The 25,544-nt window shown below is 28.5% G+C and overlaps 1 protein-coding gene across 2 annotated transcripts in view; it reads right to left on the reverse strand.

The window, feature by feature from the left end:
* The window catches only part of LOC142324743 (tectonic-1-like), a 27,177-nt gene continuing 1,633 nt past the window's right edge, over window positions 1-25,544 (reverse strand). The window contains exons 3-7 of one of the 2 annotated variants that reach the window (XR_012756376.1): window positions 22,756-23,010; window positions 18,769-18,964; window positions 14,103-14,315; window positions 4,231-4,792; window positions 1-1,082 (exon numbers count right to left, since the gene is read on the reverse strand). Coding sequence is in view for 1 of the 2 variants with exons in the window: in XM_075365677.1 (XP_075221792.1) it covers window positions 14,104-14,315; window positions 18,769-18,964; window positions 22,756-23,010 (663 nt within the window). In the remaining variant the exon portion in view is untranslated. The remainder of the gene's footprint in view (window positions 1,083-4,230; window positions 4,793-14,102; window positions 14,316-18,768; window positions 18,965-22,755; window positions 23,011-25,544) is intronic. The other variant, XM_075365677.1, reaches the window with a different exon arrangement.

Below are 25,544 nucleotides of genomic sequence, written 5' to 3' on the forward strand. Positions count from 1 at the left end.
TAATGTATAATAATAATAATGTAATATTTAAAATATAGGTTAAGAATCTAATTTTTAAAGTGTAATTCAAATAAACAAAAAACCTAACAAAACAACAATTCTTTACTTTTTGTAAAGATTAGTAAATAAAGATTAAATTATAAATCGATGGTATTTATTAGGAAGGACAGTACAAATCAGATACAATTAAAACATTTGCTCAGAATTCAATTAATAGTGAACTGCATAAAATCAGTCAAATGTTTGGTAATGACCAAAACACAATTAATTAATTGTTTTCTTTTTGTATACATTAGTTCATCAATGGTATGTATTAGGAAGGACAGCATAAGTCAGATACAATTAAAACATTAGCTCAGGATTTAACTAATAGAGAACTGCATCAAATCAGTCAAGTGACTGATGAACCAAAAAGAGAAATAGTTTTACAGTTGACACAAAAAATGAATTGTAGTTTTAATTAACACAACTTTTTTATTTACATTCTTTTTACCATCAGTCTAATTAACCAACATTCAAATAAGCAGAATTATAGATGCAATTATTCAGGGAAATTATGCAACAGGACACCACTAAAAATATAATTGTAAAGGAGCAGAAATGAAAAAAATAAATATGATCATTATTAATGAAGGTGGCAAATTATTCACAGACCGTGATAAAAATGGGTAAAAAAAATCAGCAGGAAGCTTTATCTCATACACTGGAGGATCAGCAAATCTAATTATTGCATCATCAGGTCTTGTAACATCAATAAAGGAAACGGCGCTTGTTATTTTTAATGTTCTGAAAAGTACTTCAGTGTGAATACTGTTATCACTAAAACTAAAATTCATAAATACACCAATAATTTTAGCTTGTGGTCTGTTTATAGGTCCAGAATACGTATAAAGTATTTTGATGTTCATATCTGTATATACATTTTTACATTGACGTGTGTGGTCAGTACTTGTTTCTGCCAGCACTGGAACCCAGTTGCTAATATCTGTTGTGTTTGGGTCACCGTAAGCAGACACATAAATATTGGTTTGTTGCATGTCTGTAACATTTACAGCATTCTCTCCCAACAAAATTTCACGAGTCTGAAAAAAATATAAAAAGTCAAATAATTAAAAATCACAGAAACTAAAAATGATAATAATATTCATATTTGAGACTAGTAAAAAAAATTAAATTAATTTCCTATTATGCTTATAAAGAGATAACTAATAGGTTAGATATACTAAATATTACTAATAGATTATAGAAAGATTACTAATAATCACTAAATACTTTCCGATTTAAGAATAACCTACAAACTTACAACATTGTTGTTGAACTTTCCTACCATTTGCATAGAGCTTAAAATTGAACCGTTACTTGGTAAATTTAAAGTTGAACAGTATTATTATTATTAGCATTTTACCTTCTTATTTATGTACTTATCACATACTTTTATTTTAAAAAGTTAAATACTTTTAAAGCTGTTCTGCAATGAATTTTAATTGTTAAAAAAAATTATAAATTCAACCTTGCATTTAGATTCTCTACCTAAAGGTTCATAAAATTTGTTAAAAACACCCTAAGTTGCAATATTTTTTTATTATTTAAACAAAAAAAAGAATATATAAATATATATATATTTAAATATAACACTTGTGCCTTTTATTTATTTTTTTCAAGTAGGCCTCTAGGGACCACACACACAGTCAAACAGAATTACTCTTTTTTTTCTTCCAGTATTCTCTCACTTTGTGAGAACAAAGTTTTCTTCTTCAGTCATTTTATGCCTGGTCTTTTGGCTTTCGCTGAGAGTCTACAGTTTTTTATAAGTTTCCTAAATTGATCTCAATCTTGTACTGTGTTTTTGTTTATGTTTAATTTTTTATTGTCTTATCAACTTCTGAGAATCACACAAGTTTAGTTTTCACTGCATTAAATCTATCAATGATTTTTTTTGTAAATCTTTGTGGATCCATTCTGTACAAGTGGCCATAAAACTGTAACCTTCTTTTTCTTACTATCTTGTAGATTTTATCTATGTTTCTCTAAATTTCATTTTCGCTTTTGAGTTTGTGGATTCCATTTTTAAAGTTTGAACCATAAATGTTTCTTATAACCTTTTTCCACTGTGAAAATTTCTTTATCTGAAAATGTTTACAGGCAATCGGCTGCATATAGGGCTTAATGTTTTAGTTTAGTGTTATATGATAGAGATTTTTTATTGTAGATGTTTCTGTTAACTTAAAGGGGAGATTCATTTTTTGACTCTCATTGTGAATGCAGCATACTAACTGCACTGATAGAGCGTGAAAAGAAAATCGTTGTTGTAAGCAGGAAACCTGATAAACCCTTACTAGAACAATTAATTTAGTAGGTTCCATATTGTACCAACTAGAATTAATTAATTTAATTATACAAGGAAGAATAAGACTAAAGAGGAGAAAAAGGCCGAAATATGTAAACCATATGTTTTTTAGATAATTTTATATTATCATATAGATATAGTCAGTTATTAATTTATTTAAATTAAATTTTTTATGGTCCATTTTTTCTTTTTCCTTTATACATTAAATAACTATATATAATATTTTTTCAGCTTCTGCAAAACACAAAATTAGAAAAAACTCTTACCTTTACTTTTTTATGTTCATCAAAACATTATTGGGCCTAAGCCTATCTTCAGTGATATTTTTTTTTATAAATTATTGATTTGTTTATATTTACACTTTAATTTTAGCTTTTTACATTTTATCTTGTAAAAATTTTCCTAATAAAATTTAAAAACATTTTAAAAATTTACAATTATTTGTTCAGTCGAGAGAATGAAAAAGTATTGCAATAACTATTAATTTATCAATATCTTATCATTGAATGTCAACTTAAATAATTGTAATAAATGTACCCAATCTGTTTACAGATTTATAAGGCTGAATTTATGTTTAAAATTTCTGATTTTTATTACTATTTTCATGTTCAATATTTATTTTTTAGATTGTTTATAAAATGGTCAGCTACATTTGAGAAAACTATTTTTCTATTTTTAAATGATCTAAAATGTTCATTAAATCTATTTTTAAAGGACGTATTTGTTTTTCCAATATATATCTTTTCGCAATTGTTGCATTTTATTTTATAAATACTGGAAGAATCATATTTATTTTTTATCTTTTTATTATAATATTTTAAATGTTTTATTATATTATTATCAGGTTTATATTTTTTATCATTATATGAGTCAATTAAGTTGTCTATAATTTTATTTGTATAATAGTATTTTATATAAATATTTTCACTATTTTTATTTTTATTTATGAGTATTGAGTTTGTGTTAATGAAAAATTCTGAATTATATTTTTTATATATATTATCAATCAATGACATATGGTATCCATCTTTTAAAGCTATATTTTTTATACTATTTATTTCATTATTTTATTGCTCTATTTATCATGTAAAAATATTAATTTTTTGGGACCAAGGATGATTAGAATTCTTATTTATAATGATTTCATTTGAGGTAGATTTTTTATATACTTCAGTTAATATTTGATTGTTTTCATTTATTTCAATATTTACGTTTAATGAAATGAATTTAATTTATTTAAAATTACTTCATGTTTTTTATACATAACTGGTTCATATATAATCAAATTATTATCCATATATCTGACCCATAATAAAATTTTATATATGTGGTTTATGCCATAGATTATTCTACTTACAGAATAGATTATTTCTAGCACTACAGTAGATAGGGAAATCCCATGGAAAAAAGTTTTCCCTTTCTGCTGTCAGAAATTTATCTATAGGAATTTGAAAGTAGAATATTCTATGGCATAAATTACGTACATAAAATTTTATTATGAGTCAGATGCATGGATGATATTTTGGTTATACATGAACCAGTTATAATTAACGAACATGAAGTAATTTTAAATAAATTAAATTCATTTTTTTATAAAAAAAACAATAGTAAAATAAATTACACAATTAATTTACAGTTAAGAAACAGCTAATTCTCAAACAGGTTATATTTCAATTACTGTACTCTAACTTTAGTTATTAATTGTTATGTAACCTTGCTAAATTGATATAAAGTTAGTGGACCAATTATTAAGATGAGAGCAGAACAAAAATACAAATAACTGTTGGAAGTGCAAAGACCAAATTCCTTTGCATTCAGAAGCAGTAATCATAGTAATAATTAAAAACAATAGAAAAACATTTTATAATCAATCTTTCACTAACCTTGTTTTCAGCAGATTCACAACTCGATGAAACCTGTAAAAAGCATTCAGATTTCATGTTTTGAAGAAAGAATACATTAAGACGTTTATTTTCATCAATGACCCCCAGAATGCAATCCTGCTATAGGTATTGTCAGCCAAAGTTTCTGTTCATCACTCAGTAAAATATGTTGATCTAAATCAACATCATTGCCAATCACTTTTTTACCAGATATTATTGGCCTACCAAGAACATAACCAGGTCTCCCGCTTCTAATGAACGGTGCAGGCTGTCTACTACCATTATATGCAGATCGATAAAATTTCACTTCAGAATGCTGTCTATAAAATTTCTGGTTATGAAAGAATGTTACATTTGTTAACTGAAAGTTAATGTTAACTTGCATAATCCCTTGAGTTCCATTGTGAGTAATTACATACTGAACTCTATTGACAACATTCATACAAATATTTACATCAGTAGTGAATAAAGGTCTTAAAATAACATTTTCGTAACAAACTTGAAAGTCATCATCCAGACAAACTGCTGAAATTAATGTCAAACATGATTCATCCAGACAATCCTAATAAAAAAGAAACAGACATTCAACCACATTAGTAAATACAAAAATTTTTTATTGGTTGTAAAAATTACTGGCAATTAACACCAGAATTTAAAATCTTGAATCACAATGCTCGACCTTTATAAATCACAAGATAGTCGACAACATCATTGCATTGTTCCCTAACATATTTCACTTGTCAGCCCCTAGTTTTAATTTGCAACACAATGCCACATAACAGATACAATCCTAATGTAACTTTTTATGATGAATTCAAAAATGCAATCAAAATTCTCCATTACCCACAGTTGAGATAACATTTTTGAAGTATTGCTTTTGCAGAAATGTATGTATTTTTTAAGGGATAACTTATGTATATGGAATAATGCTTTAAATGATATATGCACTATCATTGGTTCACTTCTTCTACAGAATGACACTGTTCATTGATTCTTTGAAAACTAATTTAAAGGCTATCCTTTTGCACAATGACAACAAATGCCAACATGAAAGAAAGATATGACAATATAAAAATCCTTTTAGAAAAATACATTTCAACAAGTAGTATATATGTTGTGATTTAAAAGTTACTGTCTTATTGATATGTTTACAACACAAGTTTCACTATATTTTATTGCTTTTTTTGTGTGAATGGGACAGCAGGGACAAGACAAATCATTATGCCAGGAAGGAATGGCAAAAGTATGAAGCAGTTATGCCTGGACAGAAAGATTTTGCGCATCCCCCACTAGTTACTTTAGAAGTAATTCTTCTACCTCAACTCCATATAAAATTAGGGCTTTTTTAAAACTATGTTATATTGATGGATAAAAACGGTGCTGGATTTCATTGTTTGTAAGAAAAATTTTCTCGTGTTAGTTACATTAAAATCAAGAAACAATTTTTGTTGGTACCCAAATAAGAACTCTGATTAATGACATTTTGAAGAACTGTTAAGCCATGTTGAAAAGTTAGCATGGAGGTCATTTAAAACTGTTGTGAAAAACATTTTATGAGAAATCATAAATTCCCTCAACTACAGAGACATTGCGGGAGAATTGTTACAATCATACAAACATATGGGGTGTAATCTGTCTCTAAAAATTTATTTCTTGGATTCACAAATTCACATCTGGATTTCTTTCTGGATAATCTCGGCATAATCAGTGACAAGCACAGGAAACACTTCCACCAGCAAATACTGGTTATGGAAAACAGGTACCAGCATCAATGAAATGCAAGAATCACATTTTAGGTAAGATGAATAGTGGCCTGCACGCATGCAAAGTTTTACATTTCTCTTAAATGTTTACCTAGGAATCACAGAAAAATGGTGGGTAATGGAGAAAATCTATTTACATATTTGAATTCAGCATGATAAATTCTATTTGTTCACATATTTTGTTCCTTCTGTCAAAAAAACGTGTAATTTGGTCCCATAGTGTTACCTGTCATACTCCTAATGAAATGATTGCTTGATCCCAAAAGTCATCAAGATCTCCATAAATCACATTATCTGTGGGTATTTAGAAAATGTAAATTTTCAGAATAATCCTCATATGTATAATGAAGCTAATATTAAAAATCAGATTACAGACATTAGTGAACAAACATCTTGAAAAGTGGCTATAAATATCATAAAGCAGGTAAAAACCTGCATAGGTTAGAGGAAATAGCTTTGAACATCTATATTTTGATGTGAATATTTTTATAACTTTCACATCTTACAGCGTGAAAAAAATATTTAAGGGATATTATTAAATTTAGGTTTGCATCCTATTTAAAACATCTGTACTAATGAAATGTATGCAGATTAATATAGGTAGAACATCGGTCTCTTATTAAGTTTTCATTCATAATATTTCAAAATTAATTTCTTTTAATGAAATCTTTCTCAAACTTTGTTGATATGAAAAATTCCTTATGCCACTAAAAAGAAATTGTTTTAGATCATACCTTCCTGTAACTGAAGAAACTGTATAACTTAATAAATGCACAACATTGCACTATAATAGAATATTAAAATTAATAAAAAAGTTTTTTTTGAGAAATTACATATTACATCGAAGAATTGTATACACATAGCTGTAAAAAAACAACTAGAACATTAAAAAAAGTATACATTCAGAAGAACCTTTTTTTTTGAAGTGATATCAAACAATTTTATAATTAATTAACTATTCCCCTTCAAAGTCAATTACAGTAGAACATTTACCGGTGCGTGATCCAGAGAATGATGGTAATTACTTCAACTTAAAGCATCATCCCAATAAAAAAATATTAATAATTAAAAGAAACTGTTTTTCTTCATAAACAGAAATCAAGCTCTGCTGAAACATTAACTTATAACCTCATCTATATTATTATTTTATTGTTTGTAATTTATAAATACTAAATTCGTAGTTACAGCATTTCATATATTAAATTATATCTCACAAAATAACTGAAATTGTGAAAGGTTTTACAATGTTGAACTATGAGCATACTAAAATCTTGATAACTTTATCAAATAATTTGCTGTTGTCTAAACTATTAAAAAGTTATTGGTGTGAATATACTGTTAATATTTATTTGAAGAATTATGTCTTGCATTTGGTTTAAATTTAGGGCATCCTAGTTGGTCACTCTTCTGATTTGTTAAAAATTGGGAAATTGTGGTTGGCTGAAATTTATCGTGTTGTAATAAACACAATTACTGCTGCGATTGGGATAAATATGTTGTTTTACAATAAGTCAAATAGAGCCATTGTTTTTGGTCAAGTATGTATAAAATAAACATGGTATTTTGATTAGTATAAATTGGTGTTTTATGATTAGTCTGAACAATTCAGCATTAGATTCTTTGGAAGATTTACGTTTTAGTTTCTCAAAACGTTAAGAGGAATCAAAACTTTAAGTGTTGTGACTGTTTAATATTTATCAATTTCATTTTGACAGTATTAGAATCACTGATCATGGTTGGGTCATATTTCGTATTGTTTATGAACAAATGTTATTACATTTCATGAACAAAATTTAATATTATTTAAATCAATTATGCACATTTTGAAAGAACTGCTTGTTGATAAATTAATTTTTTTATTTATTCATAGATATCTGCAGCAGACTGCAAATATCAATCAATAGAATGCTAGTATTGCAATGCACATTGCACACTCATACACAACAAACACATCATACACAAGTGTGAACATACACATAACCTGACCAGATAGATATAAACACGGATCAAAAGTCATACAACCTAGATTTTGAAGATGTATCTCTTTGCAGGGGGAATATATAAGAAAAATGAATTTTTCTTCACTTTTCATGTGTTCCTTTAGTTAATCAGCCATACTTGTTTCTAAAATTGTTAGGAATATAGAAATGTAAAATGGGTTTTCTATACAGACAAGAACAAGTTTTTACTTTGGAACATTATCTGCAAATGAATTCTTATACAGATAAAATAATTTCTTTCAACATATTTCTTGAAATTTATGAGCTGAATAAATAAAATTTAAAGTGTTTCTCAATCACTTGAGCAAATGATTAGGAAGTAATGTACATTCAATTCATCAAGCTGTTGATTGTATTTAAAGCAAATTGCTGAAGTCACTTTTTTCAGGTTTGAACTCCTCGTATCACATTAAGAGCTGCACAATTATGCTAAAAAATTATTAAAATATTATAAAATTATGCTTAGCATTATGATCTTACAAAATTAGTATTTTTAAAGAATTTAATAAAATAAATCTAAATGACTTTACTACTATGGTTTCAAACAGTTATTGCAACCAGTTTCAACTGTTAATAAAAATGTAAAATGTACAAATATATTTTTGTATAATTTTAATTTCAATAAAGATGCACGGTTCCAACTATGTTATTAAATTAAAGAATAGTGAAGCTTAATTTAGAGCAGTGTCAATCAACATGTATATTATGTTTTAACAAATACCTCTTTATGCAGAGAAAAATTGGGTTTACATACTATTTCACAGAAGAATTATATATTTAATTTATCATTTTTAACAAGATATAACTTAATTTACTACCCTTTTAGGGTATAAAATATTGCTACCTACAAGAAACTACTGCAGCACATACAGCAGCTGAAACCTAATATTTCTGAAAAAATTCATTTTGAAAAGCAGTAGTCTGTTCCTCAAGTATCCATATTTTAATCATCAGATATTTTTCTATGGCAAGTTTGTACTGTATATATTAATAATTACCTTCTCATATCACTGAAGATTAATCATGAAGAATGAAACTGTAAAAATTGTAGGAGCTACATTACAAAAGATATCCACAAATCTAATTAAAGAGTGTAAAAGCTTATCTAGCAGCAGATGGTGGAAATTTTCATAAATTATACAAGCTTGTAAAATTTGGGTTGTGGAATAATTTTTGATAATTCATCCCTGTATGGTGCTGAATCCAAAAATAACTTTCATTTTTCCCATCACATCAGAATTTCTCACAAACCGTAAATATTAAAATTTGTAAAAAGTTGAATATATAACATATTTGCAAAAATGTGATACAGTCAAATAGATATAATTTTTTTTAATAATAAATTTGTATAACGTATTAACTTTTTTGGGTTATACTATGCATTCTTATAGCTTAAAAATTGAGTGGACTGAAGAGGTTGGAGGGGGGGTATTGAAGATGATGGGACAGTGGGAGAGCTTGGCCAACAGGTTTTTTACAAGACTTAACCAGATGTAACATGTTTATTGGCAGCTATACTTACCACTCATGCACAGTGCAACTACTATCAGTGCTGTTTCAACCATCAGCATGCATAAATTTAGTTTTTTTCATCCTCCATGATCAAACCTTTTTTGTCAGTGGAAAATATATTTTCAGGCCATAACACAAACTTTCTGTTTTCAAAATGGCATCAAAAGGCTGCAAAAATTCTGCAGATTCTTTTTGTTACATCTGTAGTGAGTTAATGGTGGAAAGGCAAAAAAGAAATATAACAAGTTTTAACAAAAACTGTACCTCACGTATTGAGTGAAAATAGGAGATCAAGACAAACCTTGGGCACTCCACCACATTATCTACACATGTGTTGAAGGTCTTAGATACTGGTCAAAGGGTGAACAAGAAGCATTCAGATTTAGATTTCAATAGTGTCAAGAGCCACAAAATCACACCAATAATTATTTACTTTTGTTAGACTGGTGTTTGTAGTTTCAGTTTGAAGAATAAAAAAAGGATCGTCCTTCCAAATATGTCACTTTACGCCCAGTTCCTCATGGTCCACATGTACCAATGCCAATTCCACCAGAAAATTCACCTGAAATAGATTTCTCCACACGTGATTGAAATGAAGATAACTTCGAGAAGTATGAACTCGCAGATAGCTGTGCATCAGAGCTTTATTCACAGTCGAACTGAAAGACTTGGTTCAAGACCTAAGAAAATTCAGAATTGCTTGGTTCGAGGCTTAAAAAGAAGAACTTGCTAGCTGCTGATACCTCATTTTCCTGGTTCAGGTACAGAGAAAAGGGATTTTCTTCATATTTTTTGGAAGGAGAATTAGTCTTCTGCACTGATATACATGGACTTTTAACTTGATTTAAATTCCATATAAAAGTACTGTTCGAAAAGTGTTCATAAATTTGTCCACAAGAAGCCTCAAAGTTATCCTTCTTCACAATGGGAATATGTATCCAATACATACCCGTTGGACATTCTGTCCATTTAAAAGAACGTTACGATAATCTGGAATTCATTCTTGATAAAATTAAATATGACAATTGTAAGTGGATTATGTGCAGCAATCTCAAAATAATATCGATGCTCTTAGGATATCCTAACCCCATAGGCGAAGACACCCACCTTGTAAGGTTGTCACAACCACCCTCGTTCTTAGTCCTGTTGGGCTTTAACGGGATATGCTCCTAGGACAACAAGGAGGATACATCCCAATCCCTTAGGGGAAGACACCCACCTGGTGATGTTCTTGTTGCCATACCACCCCCGCCACTCTTAGCCCTGTTGGGCAGAACGGAGGATACACAAAGTTTCCTTGTTTTTTGTGTGAATGGAATAGCAGAAACAGAGAAAATCGCTGGATAAGGAAAGATTAGCCAAAAAAGCTTCATTAGAATCTGGAACAAAAAATGTGCTCCATAAAGCTTTCGTAGATCTGAATAAAGTTCTTCTTCCATCTCTGCATATCAAGTTAGGCTTGATGAAGCAATTTGTCAAAACCTTACCAAAAAAAGGTAAATGTTTTAAATATATCTGTGACAAATTTCCAGTATTATCAACCACCGAACTAAAAGAGGGTGTTGTCTTTACTGACATTAGAGAAACAAATGAAAGCTGCAGAAAAAGAAACCTGGAAGCTTTTAAAGATATAGTAATTAAGTTTCTGGGCAATAAGAAGGATCCGAATTTCAAATCAATTGTTGAGAACATGCTGCAGAAGTACAAAAATTTAGGCTGTTCCATGAGCTTGAAGGTTCATTTCCTAAATTCACACATGGACTATTTTTCTGAAAATCAGGTCCCGTTAGCGAACAGATGGTTGAGAGATTTCATCAGGACAGAAAAGAAATGGAAAGGAGGTAGAAACTTCAACACATGGAATAAAATTTTAAGTATTTTACATACTTTGTGAAGAAGGAGAGTAGTTTTCAAAGGTATGACATTCCTCATAAAAATTAATTAAATTAATAAAAATAAATTAATTTAAAAATACAGTATAATAGAAATTAGGCTTATTTTGTGGCAATTTTCCTTAGAAATTAAGGGGTCAATGACTCCTCTGTCATTCTCTTCAGATCACTCTACCATTTAGCTATACAAATGCATAGTTTAAGTAAAAAAAAGTGATTATATTAATTTACTATAAAAAAAGTTTTATATCTATTTTATTGTTCACAATTTTTCAACTTTTTACAGATTTTGAAATTTGCGATTTGCAAAAAATTCTGATGTGAGGGAAAAAATGCAGGTTATTTTCAGATTCATCACTAAAAAATACATAAGAATCAATTATCAAAAACTAAAAAAAAAAACACAACCATTGTAGACTTGTTATAAATACTACTCTATTGTAAAAAAACTTCTTTAATTATTTATTGATTTATTTAATATATTTTAGATTGTAAATAAAATCTGTAACATTAAATTAATGTTTTATTTATTTATTTAGTGGTGTGTATGTGTGTGTGCACATGTGCATATATATATATATATATATATATATATATACAGAATGTAAATCAACTTGATTCACCCAAGTACAAAATTAAGAAATAATGTTACCTTATTTTGTTGTTTTTCTACAAGAACTATCGCAGGATCCCGCATCATTAGTTGTGTATAAAAACTTTTGTATAATTACATATTAAACATAAAAATATTAAAAGATTGAAATTAAAAAAATTAAAAGATTAAAATACGAAGACATATGCAAGGCATATGGAGTCAATTGGGTAACATTGACCAGCAAATACAATACTGATACTATTTAAGTAAATGAAAATTCTATATAATATCTATGAAAGTGTTGCTATCTATTGCAGCTTTTATAAGCAGATCTACCTCAAAATCTGTCTGTAGGTTGATCAAGTTAAATCTTTGCCTATATTTATATATATAATATTTTTCTAAAATATATTAGTTTTTATTTATATTGCCTTTTCTAATTTCTAAATTGGTATTAACATCAGAGATAGAATGTTTATTGTTATAAGACGATCTGCAACATTAGAAAAGCCCAATTTTTTGTTTTTATAAGGCCTAAAATGTTCATAAAATCTGGCTTTAAATTATCTATCGGTTTTAGCTACAAAGATATCCTCACAATCATTACATTTTATCTAATAAACATCACATAAATTGTATAAATAAATATTATTATTGTTTTTTAAATATTTTATTATGTGGTTGTTAATTTTGTATGCAGGTTTAAATTTATCCTTGTCATAAACTTTGGTTATATTTTCAACAATACTACTGGTATATGAATATTTTAAGTAAATGTTATCAACCTTTTGTGTATTATGTATTGGTTTTAAAGTTATTGTACTATTAGGGTTTGATACTTTTTTTTATATATGTTATCAATTAACAACACCATTTATAATTGCAATTTGTTTTATAGTTTTTTTTCTGTGTATAACTTTTCTTTATTATTTTGTGTGTAAAGGGTGGCCCTATTAATCATATTTGTATATATTCTTTGAGACCAAGGATGATTTGATTTTCTATGAATTTTTATTTTATTGGCTGTAGGTTTTCCGTACACCAAAGCTATAATTTGATTACTTTTGTTAATTTCAATACTGACATCTAGAAAATTTATTGTTCTATTTATATTTATTTAAGAGATACCCATCTGATTCCATATGCCTTGTGCATATGTTTTTGTATTTTAATCTTTTATTTTTTAACTTTTTAATCTTTTAAATTTTTAATTTTAATCTTATAATATTATTATGTTTAATATGTAATTATACAAAAAGTTTTTATATTGATGATGCGGAACCCCATGAAAGTACTTTTGTTGAGTAACAACAAAATAGTGTAAGATATTTCTTAATTCTGTACCTGGGTGGATCGAGTTGATTTACATTATACAATTATTAGTACAGAGGTGATATTGGTCTTGAAAGGATTGATTTTAGAAAAAAAAAAATATATATATTTTTTTTTTTTTTTTTCGAAAGTCAGTACCCATATTCCTCTGTACTAATATACAAATTATAAACCAAAATGATCCACACAAGTACAGAAATATACATTAAATAAGATGACACTTACCTTATTTCATAATTTAGAAAAATGTTTTCATGGAAACCCACATCTTCAGTTGAATTTAGTGTATTAAATGTGGAATGTAATTTGATACAAACAGTTTAAAGTACGATTTTAATAATAAGTACAACTGAAGATGTGGGTTTCCACAAAAACATTTTTGAAAAATATGAAATAAGTAAGTGTTATCTTATTTAATGTATATTTCTGTACTTGGGTGGATGAATTTGGTTTATAATATATATATATATATTATTTTTTTTAAATCAATCCTTTCGAGAATGATATTCCTCTGGACTATACAAATTATATTAATCTAATGAACCCAAGTACAGAATAATAACTTATGTAATAATTACTATTCTGTTTTTGAGTTGATCGGATTAATATAAATATATATATATTATCAACAGGAAGTAAAATTTCCTTTTGATTCTAATGCTACTATAACTATGGTCAATTAAACTAACCATTTTAATTTTGTAAACTTTATTACATTAAAATAACAAAATAAAATATTTAAAAAAATCAAGATAAGTAATCAGAATAAGATTCTTACATCAGGAAATGATGAATTTAATGACTATGGAGCAGGATAATACCTTGTAATCCTTATAAAAATGATACATATCAAGATATTTTAATGTTTTCTCACATTCAGTTTTACTCTTAGGTATTCTTCTTAAACAACTGTGAGCAGAGTTTTTTAAATATAATACAGGACGTTCTTCATTACAAACAAATAAAATAGAAGATGATGACGCAGGTAAAACTGAAATTAAAATAAAATATATTCATTTCTAAATAAGCATTCAATAAAAATAAAAAATAAAATATTTTCATTAATATACACTTTGTAAATGTAGAAAACTAATTCTTCCTGCAGCTCTTCATCACTCGCAAAGCATACTTTGCAGAAACCAATTTAAACTTAACTTTCCACTTCATCTTCAAAGGTAGAAATCACTAGCGGATTAAATCTGAGCAATGGGGTGGCCAGTCAAATTTTCCAATCTAAAATATCCAAACAATAATTTTTTTGTGTCATGGAGAAAGACTATGTCTGTTCACAGTGGACTATGAACAGTAACAATTTCATTGATTATTTAGTAAGAAACGTGCAGAAATATTAAATGGCTTTCATTTTTTCATCATCACGGATCACAATGTTCTTTCTTCTCAGATTAAATTTCAGACATCATCATTGCACTGCGTTGTTCATTCATATCATCAGAAATTGCTTTGAAACTTAATTTCACATAATAAAAAAACAAACCAACAATATTCTAATAAGATCTCATTTTTCCATGCTGTGGGATTTTCAATTTTCTTGTTAATTTTAAGGAAGCAAAGAAACAACAAAAAAGGCTACTAAAGTGATGACACTCATTCAGAGTACAGAATAGCTTGTCAAAAGGTCAGTCACCTTGAACTGGCCCAGGTGACTAGCCTTCATAATAGCAATACGTCAGTAGTATACTTAGTATACGTTCCATACAATATTACTGACTAAAACTCACAGAACACTACCAAGAAGGAAAGTGCGTTAAACAAGAATTAACAGACTAATTAATGTAATATAATATTATATCAAGGGTTACGGAAAAACATATCGCTGAGAAAGAGATGATTTACCTGAAGACAGGCAATGAAACAAGATAAATAACTCCACCCAAAGAAATACTTTATGGCGCTTTGTAGATTGTAACTACGTCCTGCTCAAATTCCTATGGAGACTGGGGGAAAAGTTATTTTTCTTTTTTTCCTTCTTTTTTCCTGGCACACAATAAACTATTATCTTAAGCACCCAAATATGATATTTATATAATAAACAAATAAGTATTAAAAGTTAACTTAAAAACTAAAAAAAATAGTAATATAAAAACACAGCATAGATGGAAAACACCTAAGACATATCCTAAAAGTGATGTAAAACTACAATGAAATATAACATTAAAAATGTAACTTAAAAAGAACAAAATTATCATTAAATGTTTGAATCAAGATGCAAGGCCTTAAGAAATCGTAAGACATTTGATAACATCCAAAATACCTAAGGCAACAATGGCCTTAGGTATTTTGGATGTTTACTCCTAGTTTAAACTTCTGACACAATGCTACATAACAGACACAGTTCACAAGGATGATAACCTACTTTCAATGGTTGTTCCTGCATGAGGAGCTCCGTGGTGACACAATGTCCTTAACTGGACAAAATTTATTTTTGATGGTAACATTCCATTCACTCTGCCACTCATCAAGAACCACCCTCTTCAGAAGACAGACAAGATGGTATTAGTGAAAGGAGACTGCAAGCAAGCTTTTTTGCCGTACAATTAATGGCAATGGCAAAATTGCCTGAAAGCTCACATTTGTTATACTGTTCATATCAGAAATAACAGACTGTATATCACAGACAACAGGGTGCCTGGGTTACACATTTCATTAATCACTTGCAAGACAATCATGGAATCTGAACAGATAAGTACCTGCTGGAATGTTAGGTTAAGTATATTTAAGGCCTTTTTAACAGCATACAGCTCCGCGATGAAAACACTGGCAATGCTGGGAAGGACAAACACATATGTTCGATTGCCAACCACAAAAGCATAATCAACAGAATTATCATGTTCTATATAAACTACAGTTGATATTTTGATTACTCTGTTGATATTTTAAAGAGTTCATTGTTCTTCATTTAACAGACAGTCTACCAAAAAAATAATCATAATTTATAATATGTATTCAGTTAAAAGAAATTTTCAGTAATCCCTATGTTTACAACAACTGTTTTCATTAATTAAAATTTTATTTGGTAAATCTTAATCTTCAACAATATTACATTTCACTGATAAAAATGTAATACAATTGAGATGTTTTTTGTCGATTGACAGTGAGCGAATATTGATAGTAACAATTAAAAAAAAATTAATGAAAAAAATATATGCAGTAAATAATAATTCTTGTTAAGAGCTATAAGTTCTTGTTTCAGTGATTAAAATTACATTTAAGAAGTAAACTGCTGTCTTCAATGTGTGAATTTATTTAAAGTACTCTGCAAAGGTTATGAACCCAGAAAAATAACTGAACGGAGGTATGGTGGTCATGAAAATTTTGTCGAGTTGCAACCACATGTATAAATATGGAATCACAACAGTTTATGAAGTTAAATGAAAATAACTGGAACGTTTGGAAATTCCAGATGAAAGTAGTAGTGATAGATAAAAATCTCTTCGACATTACCAATAGACGTACAGAAACCAGATGCTTCAAAATCTGCGAAATTAAAAGAGTATGAAATTTATGATGCAAGCTCACAGGACGTGTTAGTAACATACATGGAATTTGGGCCTGTGTCACATGTTTTAATGTGCAAGACTGCAAATGAAATGCGAACCAAACTGTAAACAATATATGAGCATCAATAAGAGTGAGTATTCAAGTATTCATTTATTATAGCAACAAATTTTTAATTTGAAGTTTGAAAACAGTTTTATGGACTTTCAACTAAAAATTCAAAATTTAACTGCTGCTATTAAGCGGTAAAAGGAAGAAATATCTGAAAACATGATTATTACAAAAATAATTATGTTGCCACATTAGTATAAACATTTGTGTTTACTTGGGAATTGGTGGATGAAAATCAACAAACTCTAAGCAATTTAACTGCAGATTATTGATTGAAGAACAGTGTTTGAAATTTAATGAAGATGCTGTGGTGTTAACTTCTAAATATGTAAATAAATTTAGTCTCAAATATTTTTCTTGTGGAAAGGTTGGACATAAAAAGAATCAGTGCAAGAATTATTCAAGTTCTATCAAAAATAAAAATATTGTGTGTCATTCTGTCATAAGAAGGGCCATATATTTAAAGACTGTTGGTTTCGTCAAAAGAAATTATCAGAGGCAAATAAACAAAATGTAAATTGTTTAAATACAGCTGTGTATCTGGTTAACAGAATTGGAAAAAGAACAGTAAAAGGTAAAACACCTTATGAATTCTGAAATAATAAGCAGTTTTGATAAAAAAAAATAATAAAATCACTGTTTGGTGCAGAAGTGTGGATGCATATACCAAAAGAGAAAAGAAAGAAGCTTGATCTTAAAAGTACAAAGGGAATCTTTTTGGGTTATGGTGAAAGTACAAAAGGACTGATAGTTTATTTTCCAAGTAGAAAAATTTTATTTTTGTTCCATATAAACAAATAATTTCTCATTTTTGGTTGAGTATTATCAACATGAAGAAAGAACCTACACCTGAAGTTGAGCATGTGGAAAACAACTAAAGGATGTGACTACAGAAAGTTTAAAATGTTCCCTGAACATGAACATACTTAGTCCTATTGATTAAATATAATGATTATGTAATAATTCTGAAATTAGTCCTTTAAAAAAAATATACTCAGCACGGCTTAGTATACAGCTGAGGTGAGCAATGAGCTTCATGCAGAGTTCCATGTATATGTTGGGATCTGTATTAATGCTTATTTTTCTGATTATAAGTAGAGATACAACAAAAATTTCATTATAGATTATAAGATCAGCAGAGAGTTTTGAATTCTGCACCAAACTCTGGAAATCCATAACAGAGACCTTTAGAATGATCCAGCCAGCCAATGTATCATTTTGAACAGCACATGCAATCTTCATGTTTGCTTTAAACAGCACAATGTCAAAACCTGTCAGAAAGTGAAATAGAAAACAAGCACAGGATAATCCAAAGTTCACACTGAAATTCAAAAGTAGCAACCAGTGTTGGATCAACAGTTACAATCCAGAGATTAGAGACCACTCTTCATAATGAAGAGCCCATAATCTTCCAGGATTAGGCTACCAAACAGAGTTCTATTTAATTTGTTATGAACAACCTAAACTGTGGGAGTACAATTAAGTAACTGGACACAGCTTACAAAACACATTTTCACTGGAACAATGTGACTGTCATTTCCATGCCCCTGAAACTGTCAAATTTAATGTCCTGTGACTTCTTTCTTCTCGCTGATGAAGCCCAAACTGAAGGGTATGACATTTTGGCACTATAAAAACTCCATCCTGTAAAAATTTCATCAGTGGGAGACAAGCAAGGAGCAGTTATCACTACATTAAGGGGCCACTGTAAATGGTAGATGAAAATAAGCAATGTATTTTTATAGGCATATTCTTGAAATTTGTTGATCACAAATTAATTTAACATTACAATGAATAAAATATTTTACTATACATACACAGTGGTTTAATGAAAGTTGTGTTCTCCATAAACATCCATATATAATCATCAGCTTTATACTCAGTTAAATTAAATGCTATTTGTGAAGTAGATATTTTTGCATTCTCAGCAATGTGTTGTGATTCCGGCCAACTGAACACTCCCTTTCTAAACCTTTTCAACATTTTATTAAAATCTTTGACCGACTTCACCAACTGAAATGATAGAAAACATAAATTCAATATTTACCTATCAGCTTGGGAATTCTCTTAATTTTATACTGCCCTAAGTGTTCTCATTACAGAAAAAAAAAAAAAAATATTAAGACCATTAGACTTTTACACTGTGAATTCTTAATACATTTCAACTTGTAAATAATTTTTTTTTGTAAAAAAAAATTAAATTTTTTTTTTGTAACTTGAATGAACTACAATTTTTTTTCTTAATTTATACTCTTAATATAGGCTGAAGCTAAGTTTAGGTATTCCTTTTTTATAACTATTAAAAAAACTGCATCTTTTAACGCTTGAAAAATTAAAAAGCCCAGCCTGATCATAATTAGAACCTAGAGCCTTGCAGATGAAAACAGACACTACCACTCTGATGCAGAAGTCATCAATCATTTTATTAACAAATTAACATAAACATTTTTAACATAATTTCCAATCATTGTTTATATTTTTTTTTATTTTTCACCACATTGTACACATAAATCATTAGTTACAAAACTAAAACCAGTCAGACCAATCCAAAAGCACATTATAACAAAAGAAAAATCATTTGCTTTTCAAAAGCACATCACATTTCTATTATGATAATGAATAAAACTTTTGGCAACAAAATTATACCAAAATTTTTAATTAATTTTTTTTCTTTATTTTTGTTATTTGTTAATTAATTCTTTTACTAGTTTCTCTCCTACCTGGGTCACTGAATTACCTTGGACCTGAATTTCACTAATTTAATAATTAATAATAATTTAACACTAATAATTAATTTAATAAATTACTTAATTTACAATCTTAAATAAATCATAACAGTACATTTGATTATAAGCTAATGAGAGAGTTTAGCCATAATTCATGCTTTGTCACCCACAAACAATTAAAATTTTAATAACAGTAACTAAAGGAAAATATTTTTATTCCTAAAATTCCTTACCTTATATAACAAAATTTTATTGCTATTTATTACAGATATTCTATATTGGAAGATTATCAAATCAAAATTACATAAATATTCACTAAATCATATTTCTATTACAAATATAGATTTATTTACAAGTTAGCGTAAAATCCACATATATATAAAACTGCAAAAGCAAAAGCAAAAGTAAAGAACGAATTACTCACTATAACATTCTTTCACAGAATAATAATTTTTTTATAGTAAAGTAGTTATTATAATATATAACAGATTTTAATTTAACTTTAATATTTGAATGCCATCTAACATTTTCTCACTACAAATAACAAATTGAATATGTAGCATAGAGCCGATGTACTTAAGGCCTTTCTCAAGAAGGTGTGTTTAGGATTTAACACTTGTTCCTCATTTATTATGTACTGTAACTATGAGAAGGCAGTATCATATCTCTGATATCTCTCCTAATTTCCATAGATACACACCACTACGTTGAACATATAAGGGTGGAAGAGTCCAGTAGGATAGTTTTAGTTTCTCTCCAAAAAGCATTTGGTAGTGTGGAGAAAACTCTTGTCCAGTATAATTTGCCTTTGAATTATAAAACTGTTTTTAGGGCTTTAGGACAGTGAATTTTCCCAGAACAACAAACTATTTCTCAGATGAGATTGTTTGCAAAACAAACAGCTTTTATTGCTGTTTTACAAACAAAACTTTTAATTAAATTCAAAAGAAATGAAACAGAATAATATTTTTAGATTTTTAAATCCAAAAATGATTTTTTGGTTTAGAACCAGAAGTTCTATTTAACCAAATAGTTAAGAAAATCTTCTTTAAACAAGCTTTTTAAAAATGGTTACGAAGTTCCCGCATTACATAAACATTTAGAAATAATTTGTTGTATTTATATCTCATTTAAATTAAATGATTTGTTTTGATAAAAGGAGGCACTGAATTAGCTGTTGAGCTTGGTAATCCTATTTAATTCCAAAACATTAGGATTTTTGAATGAAAAGCAGTACAGTACACCTTTTTCTGCATAACTACTGTCCAGGTTTATGTTATTAAGGGGGTAATAAGTTTAAATGTTGTTTGCAATCAACCTAGTGCTAATCCGAGCAGTCCTCAAAGATGGAGCTGAAGTGGGAGACTAGAGGTTATACTCAGCTCCCGAACGGACCAGACCTGAGGTCCTCTGGGACTTAGTTTATGCTGGCTGCACTCCAATCACTTAATTAACAATATGTCGTTGCAGTGATTTAGACTGAATTTGCTGGTGGTTTTGATATGCTGTCGTGGTTACTTGTTGCATTGTATGTACTGGGTACTTATAGTTTAAAGTGGTGACAGGTGCGGGGTCATCAATCATCCGTGTGCAGGCTTTTAGCTTAGTTCCTGAGGGCTATGTGGTAGTATTAGGTGTCTGATGTCTTCTTTGAAGACAAAATTTACTAGGGAGGAATTACTGATGTAGATGTCCCTCGGGGCATCTGCATCAGCGCCATCTCACGAGGCCGGACTGAGCACTGTGGGTTATGATCAGTTTGAGGGCAAGAAGATGACATCCAATTAAGCTAGGAACAGAGGGGGTGGTATAGCGACCAGACGTGCTACAAGGCGGGATCTTCTCCCCTCAGGGGGGAATCGAGATGTCCAGGTTTATGATCCTAACCAATTCCAGATAAACTAGCCTCAGAAATTTTTTTTGCACACTCCATGCAAGTTTCATAAATTTAGAAGCATTTTTGTGGTTTCTATAGCACTTTTAAATTAAAAACAAAAATTAAAAATTCCACAGTTGTGGAAAGAAATTTATTATTCAATTTCTTAAAAAAAAAAACCGTATGAAATTTATCAATCGTTAAGGAGATTTATGCAATGTTATGAATGAATCAGCGTTGTGATAATGGGGGTCAAAAACTCACTGAGAAAGTTAAAATGTCCATGGTAATAAATAAACTGGGCATCCAGTTGTCATGGATGATTTACTCTGTATGTTATTGAATTTTCAGGCAAATTGGCATCACACACTAGATGATATCCATGAACAATTTTGACATATTTCTCACAAAATAATCCATGAAATTTTCACCCGAAATGTTTATCTTAAGTAAGTAAATTTTGTGCAAGATGGATTCCACATATGCTTACCAATCAACAAAACAAACAAATATGACTTAATGAATGTTTTAAATGGGAAATTTTCAGTTAACCACCCCATAGTCTGGATTTGACCTCTTCTTATTCCAATTTCAACTAAATTGAATACCTCCTTAGGATGAGTAAATGTCATGAGTAATGAAGAGATGAAAGAAACAGTAACTACATTTTTTAATAAACTGGCTGTGGATAGTTATAATGAGTATTTTCTAACTAGGTTTAGACTGAAGTGTAGGACATGTCCAAAAATATGTACAAATAAAATAAAAAGTCATTAAACTTTCATATTCCAAAACAAATACTTTCAGTATTACCCTTGTAATACAAGTATATTTATGTAATATATATTGGTTTACAGCAAAGACATTCTTTAGGCAATTATTCTCAAATTCTGGAATGCTAAATATACTTTAAAAAAATATCAGGCTAGTCAGTTACAACTGTTTTATAATGAGTTAATTTACAATAATTATTTTCTATCTTACCTTTAAGCATTTGCTCCATTTCTATACCTACATCATTCCATAGTTAGATCAGACATACTACCGCCACCACTGCTTCTTAATTTCCAAATTAAGAATTTAATTTATAATACATTAGTCAACACATGCATAAAGTTATCCTATCACAACAAGAAACTAATTATAACTTCAAAAATATATTCATTCAGACAGATCAGTAACTTAAATTATTAGTAACTCACCGGAAGAGTTTTATAAACTAATCCAGGTTCAAGATTATCAATTGCAATGCAAAACAGATTGTGTGAATTCTGTTTAACAACTTTTAACAGCTTAGTATTATTATCATATAAAAAATGGGATCTATAACAATGCCTATAATCAATCGATAATGCCAAAGAATCTGCCAACAAAGCTGAAGAACAGTAAGAGAACATCTGCTTATCTTGTGAAGAACAATCCTCTTCACAACAACAATTTATATCACACTCATCTTTCTGAAAAACAATACAAAAATAATTGGTCAATTATAAGATAATTTTACTGAACAAAAAAAAACCGCAGTGGAACATTTAAGTATAAAATTGTCAAAGTTGTAAAATAATGTAGCAACTGACAGAACAGTCAAGAGGAAATAAGCATTCTATAAAAAATTAGTCTAGATGTAGAATAAAGGCAGCAAAATCTAAGGAGGAAGAAAACAGTTTCTAAAGAATAATGGAATTCTATTGAATTCCGTTATCCTCTTTCTGTATGTATATACATATATACATACATACATGCATGCATATGCGCGCACACAAACACACACACACAGAGAGAGAGTGTCTCAGAAGGTATTGGTCAAACATAAGGGACTAATTCAGGACGTCAAATTAAATAAAAAAATTAAATGTGGAAAAAAGCTCTGTCATAGGATTTTCCCTATGTCCGCCATTTTATTTTTTTCAATAAAAATGTATATCTTAAGAATGGATTGAAATATTTAATAAAATTTGGTGTATATGTGTCCAACAACATCTTCTATAGAATAAATAAGTTTGATAATTTTGATAAATTTACCTTTGAAAATTTTGAAATGGGACCATTAACATTTTTTAATAAGTTTTTATTAACATCAAATATTTATACAATTATTAATCCAATATTCTTACATGTATTAGGTTAGAGTAAAAGTACCTTTATTACTAGTATTACTAGATCAGTATTATTTGTATCTTCGTGAGTTGCTCATTAACAAGAGTTTCAGATTTTTGGTGTGTCATATAAATAAAAGTTAATAATAATTAAACTACTCCATTTAGTGAACTCCTGTATACTGGTTAGAAATGTTAATTTTGACCTTATGATGTAAAATATTCAGTTTTTATTATTGGATTACTTGGTGAATAATCAAAAATGAAAAAGAAAGATAACAAAGAAATATATTTCAAAAAAACAAGAAGATGAATATGAAGAGAAAGAAAATGTTAAGAACAAGGGAAGAATAAAAAAATTAAGAGAAGATGATAAATATAAAGAGAAAGAAAATGTTAAAACCTAAGAAAGAATAAAAAGATTAAGGGAACGTGATAAATATAAAGTGTAAGAAAATGCTAAAACCAAAGAAAGAATAAAAAGATTAAGAGAGGATGATGAATATAAAAAGAGAGAAAATTTGAAAGCTAGAGAACGTGAACACAAATTAAGAACAGAAGAATTATATCAAACCAAAGAGTGATTAAATGATTGACAACAAAAAACAAATAAATGAAATGATGATCAACTCCGTATTAATGAGAATATTGTCTGACAATATCACATAAGTAATGAACTAAAAGATAAGAATTTTTTGTAATTTATTAAAAATTGGGCATGTGTGCCTCACTGTATATGTTCTTCTTGTGAGGGTCTATTTTTCAGTCACTCTGGTTAACTTTAATGTAGATAAAATTAAACAGAATTTCAGAATAATTAAATAAAATTAAACTAAAAAATCCAAAAATAATATGATTCTAAATTATAATTTTTGATTAATATTAAATAATCAGATGTCTCACCAAATCTACTATATATATACATATATAACAACAATGCCTATTAAATTACATATACACATTTTTAAAAGTACATAAAATTTTAATTCCCTAATAACTTTGATTTTTTCTTTTTTTTATTGTATTGAATTATTTATTGCAAAAATTCTTTTACAATCACAGGTTAATAATTATCAATAAATTAATATATTCAAATTAAAAAATTTAAAAAAAGTTAGAAAAAATAAATTAAACAAAAAGTTAAAAAAAAAGATGAAGTTAGGTTCGAACCAATGCACCTTCTCCTTATAAGATCCAAGTATTTTTTCATTAATTAAAATTTAATTTGGCTATAACTCTGGAACCAATAAAAATAAGTACCACTTTATATCATTGAAAAGCTCTCAATGAGAGCTTATTACTGCAGTTAAGAAAAAGTAAAAAATCCAAATTTGTTTGGATTTTGGACTTTTCTGAACACTTTTGGTCCAGGCCATTGCAATCAAAAGGGGAGGTGCACAACTAGATGTTACAATAGTCCTAAATCCAAAATTTCAACATCCTACAGCTAATTGTTTTTGAGTTATACGAGATACATATGTTTGTCATATAGATGTCGTGTTGAAACTAATAAAAATGGATTCAGAAATAGTCAAAATGGATATTTCTGTTGAAATCTGAAAACCGAAACTTTTCGTGATCACAATACTTCCTTTACTTCATAAAAAGAAGTAATTAATAACAAGGTAGTGAAGTGGAGCAAAGAATTTACATAAGTAAATCAATTTTTTCAAAGCTTTTTATCAAATTTAATAAAACATTCAGTATCTCAAAATAATGTTTCTGTGACATAGCCGCCCTCTAACTCATTCAACTTAGTTTTACACATACGTGCTACTCTTTAACAGCTGCTCTTAAAAAAAATAACTATTATTTTGTGTCTTGTAAAAAATGGCAAAGGAAAGACTCAACAAAGAAAAATAAACAACTTATGAAAAAATTAGTTTGTCAAAAAT

Source organism: Lycorma delicatula, chromosome 5 (assembly GCF_047948215.1).
Source record: "Lycorma delicatula isolate Av1 chromosome 5, ASM4794821v1, whole genome shotgun sequence".
NCBI lineage: Eukaryota > Metazoa > Arthropoda > Insecta > Hemiptera > Fulgoridae > Lycorma > Lycorma delicatula.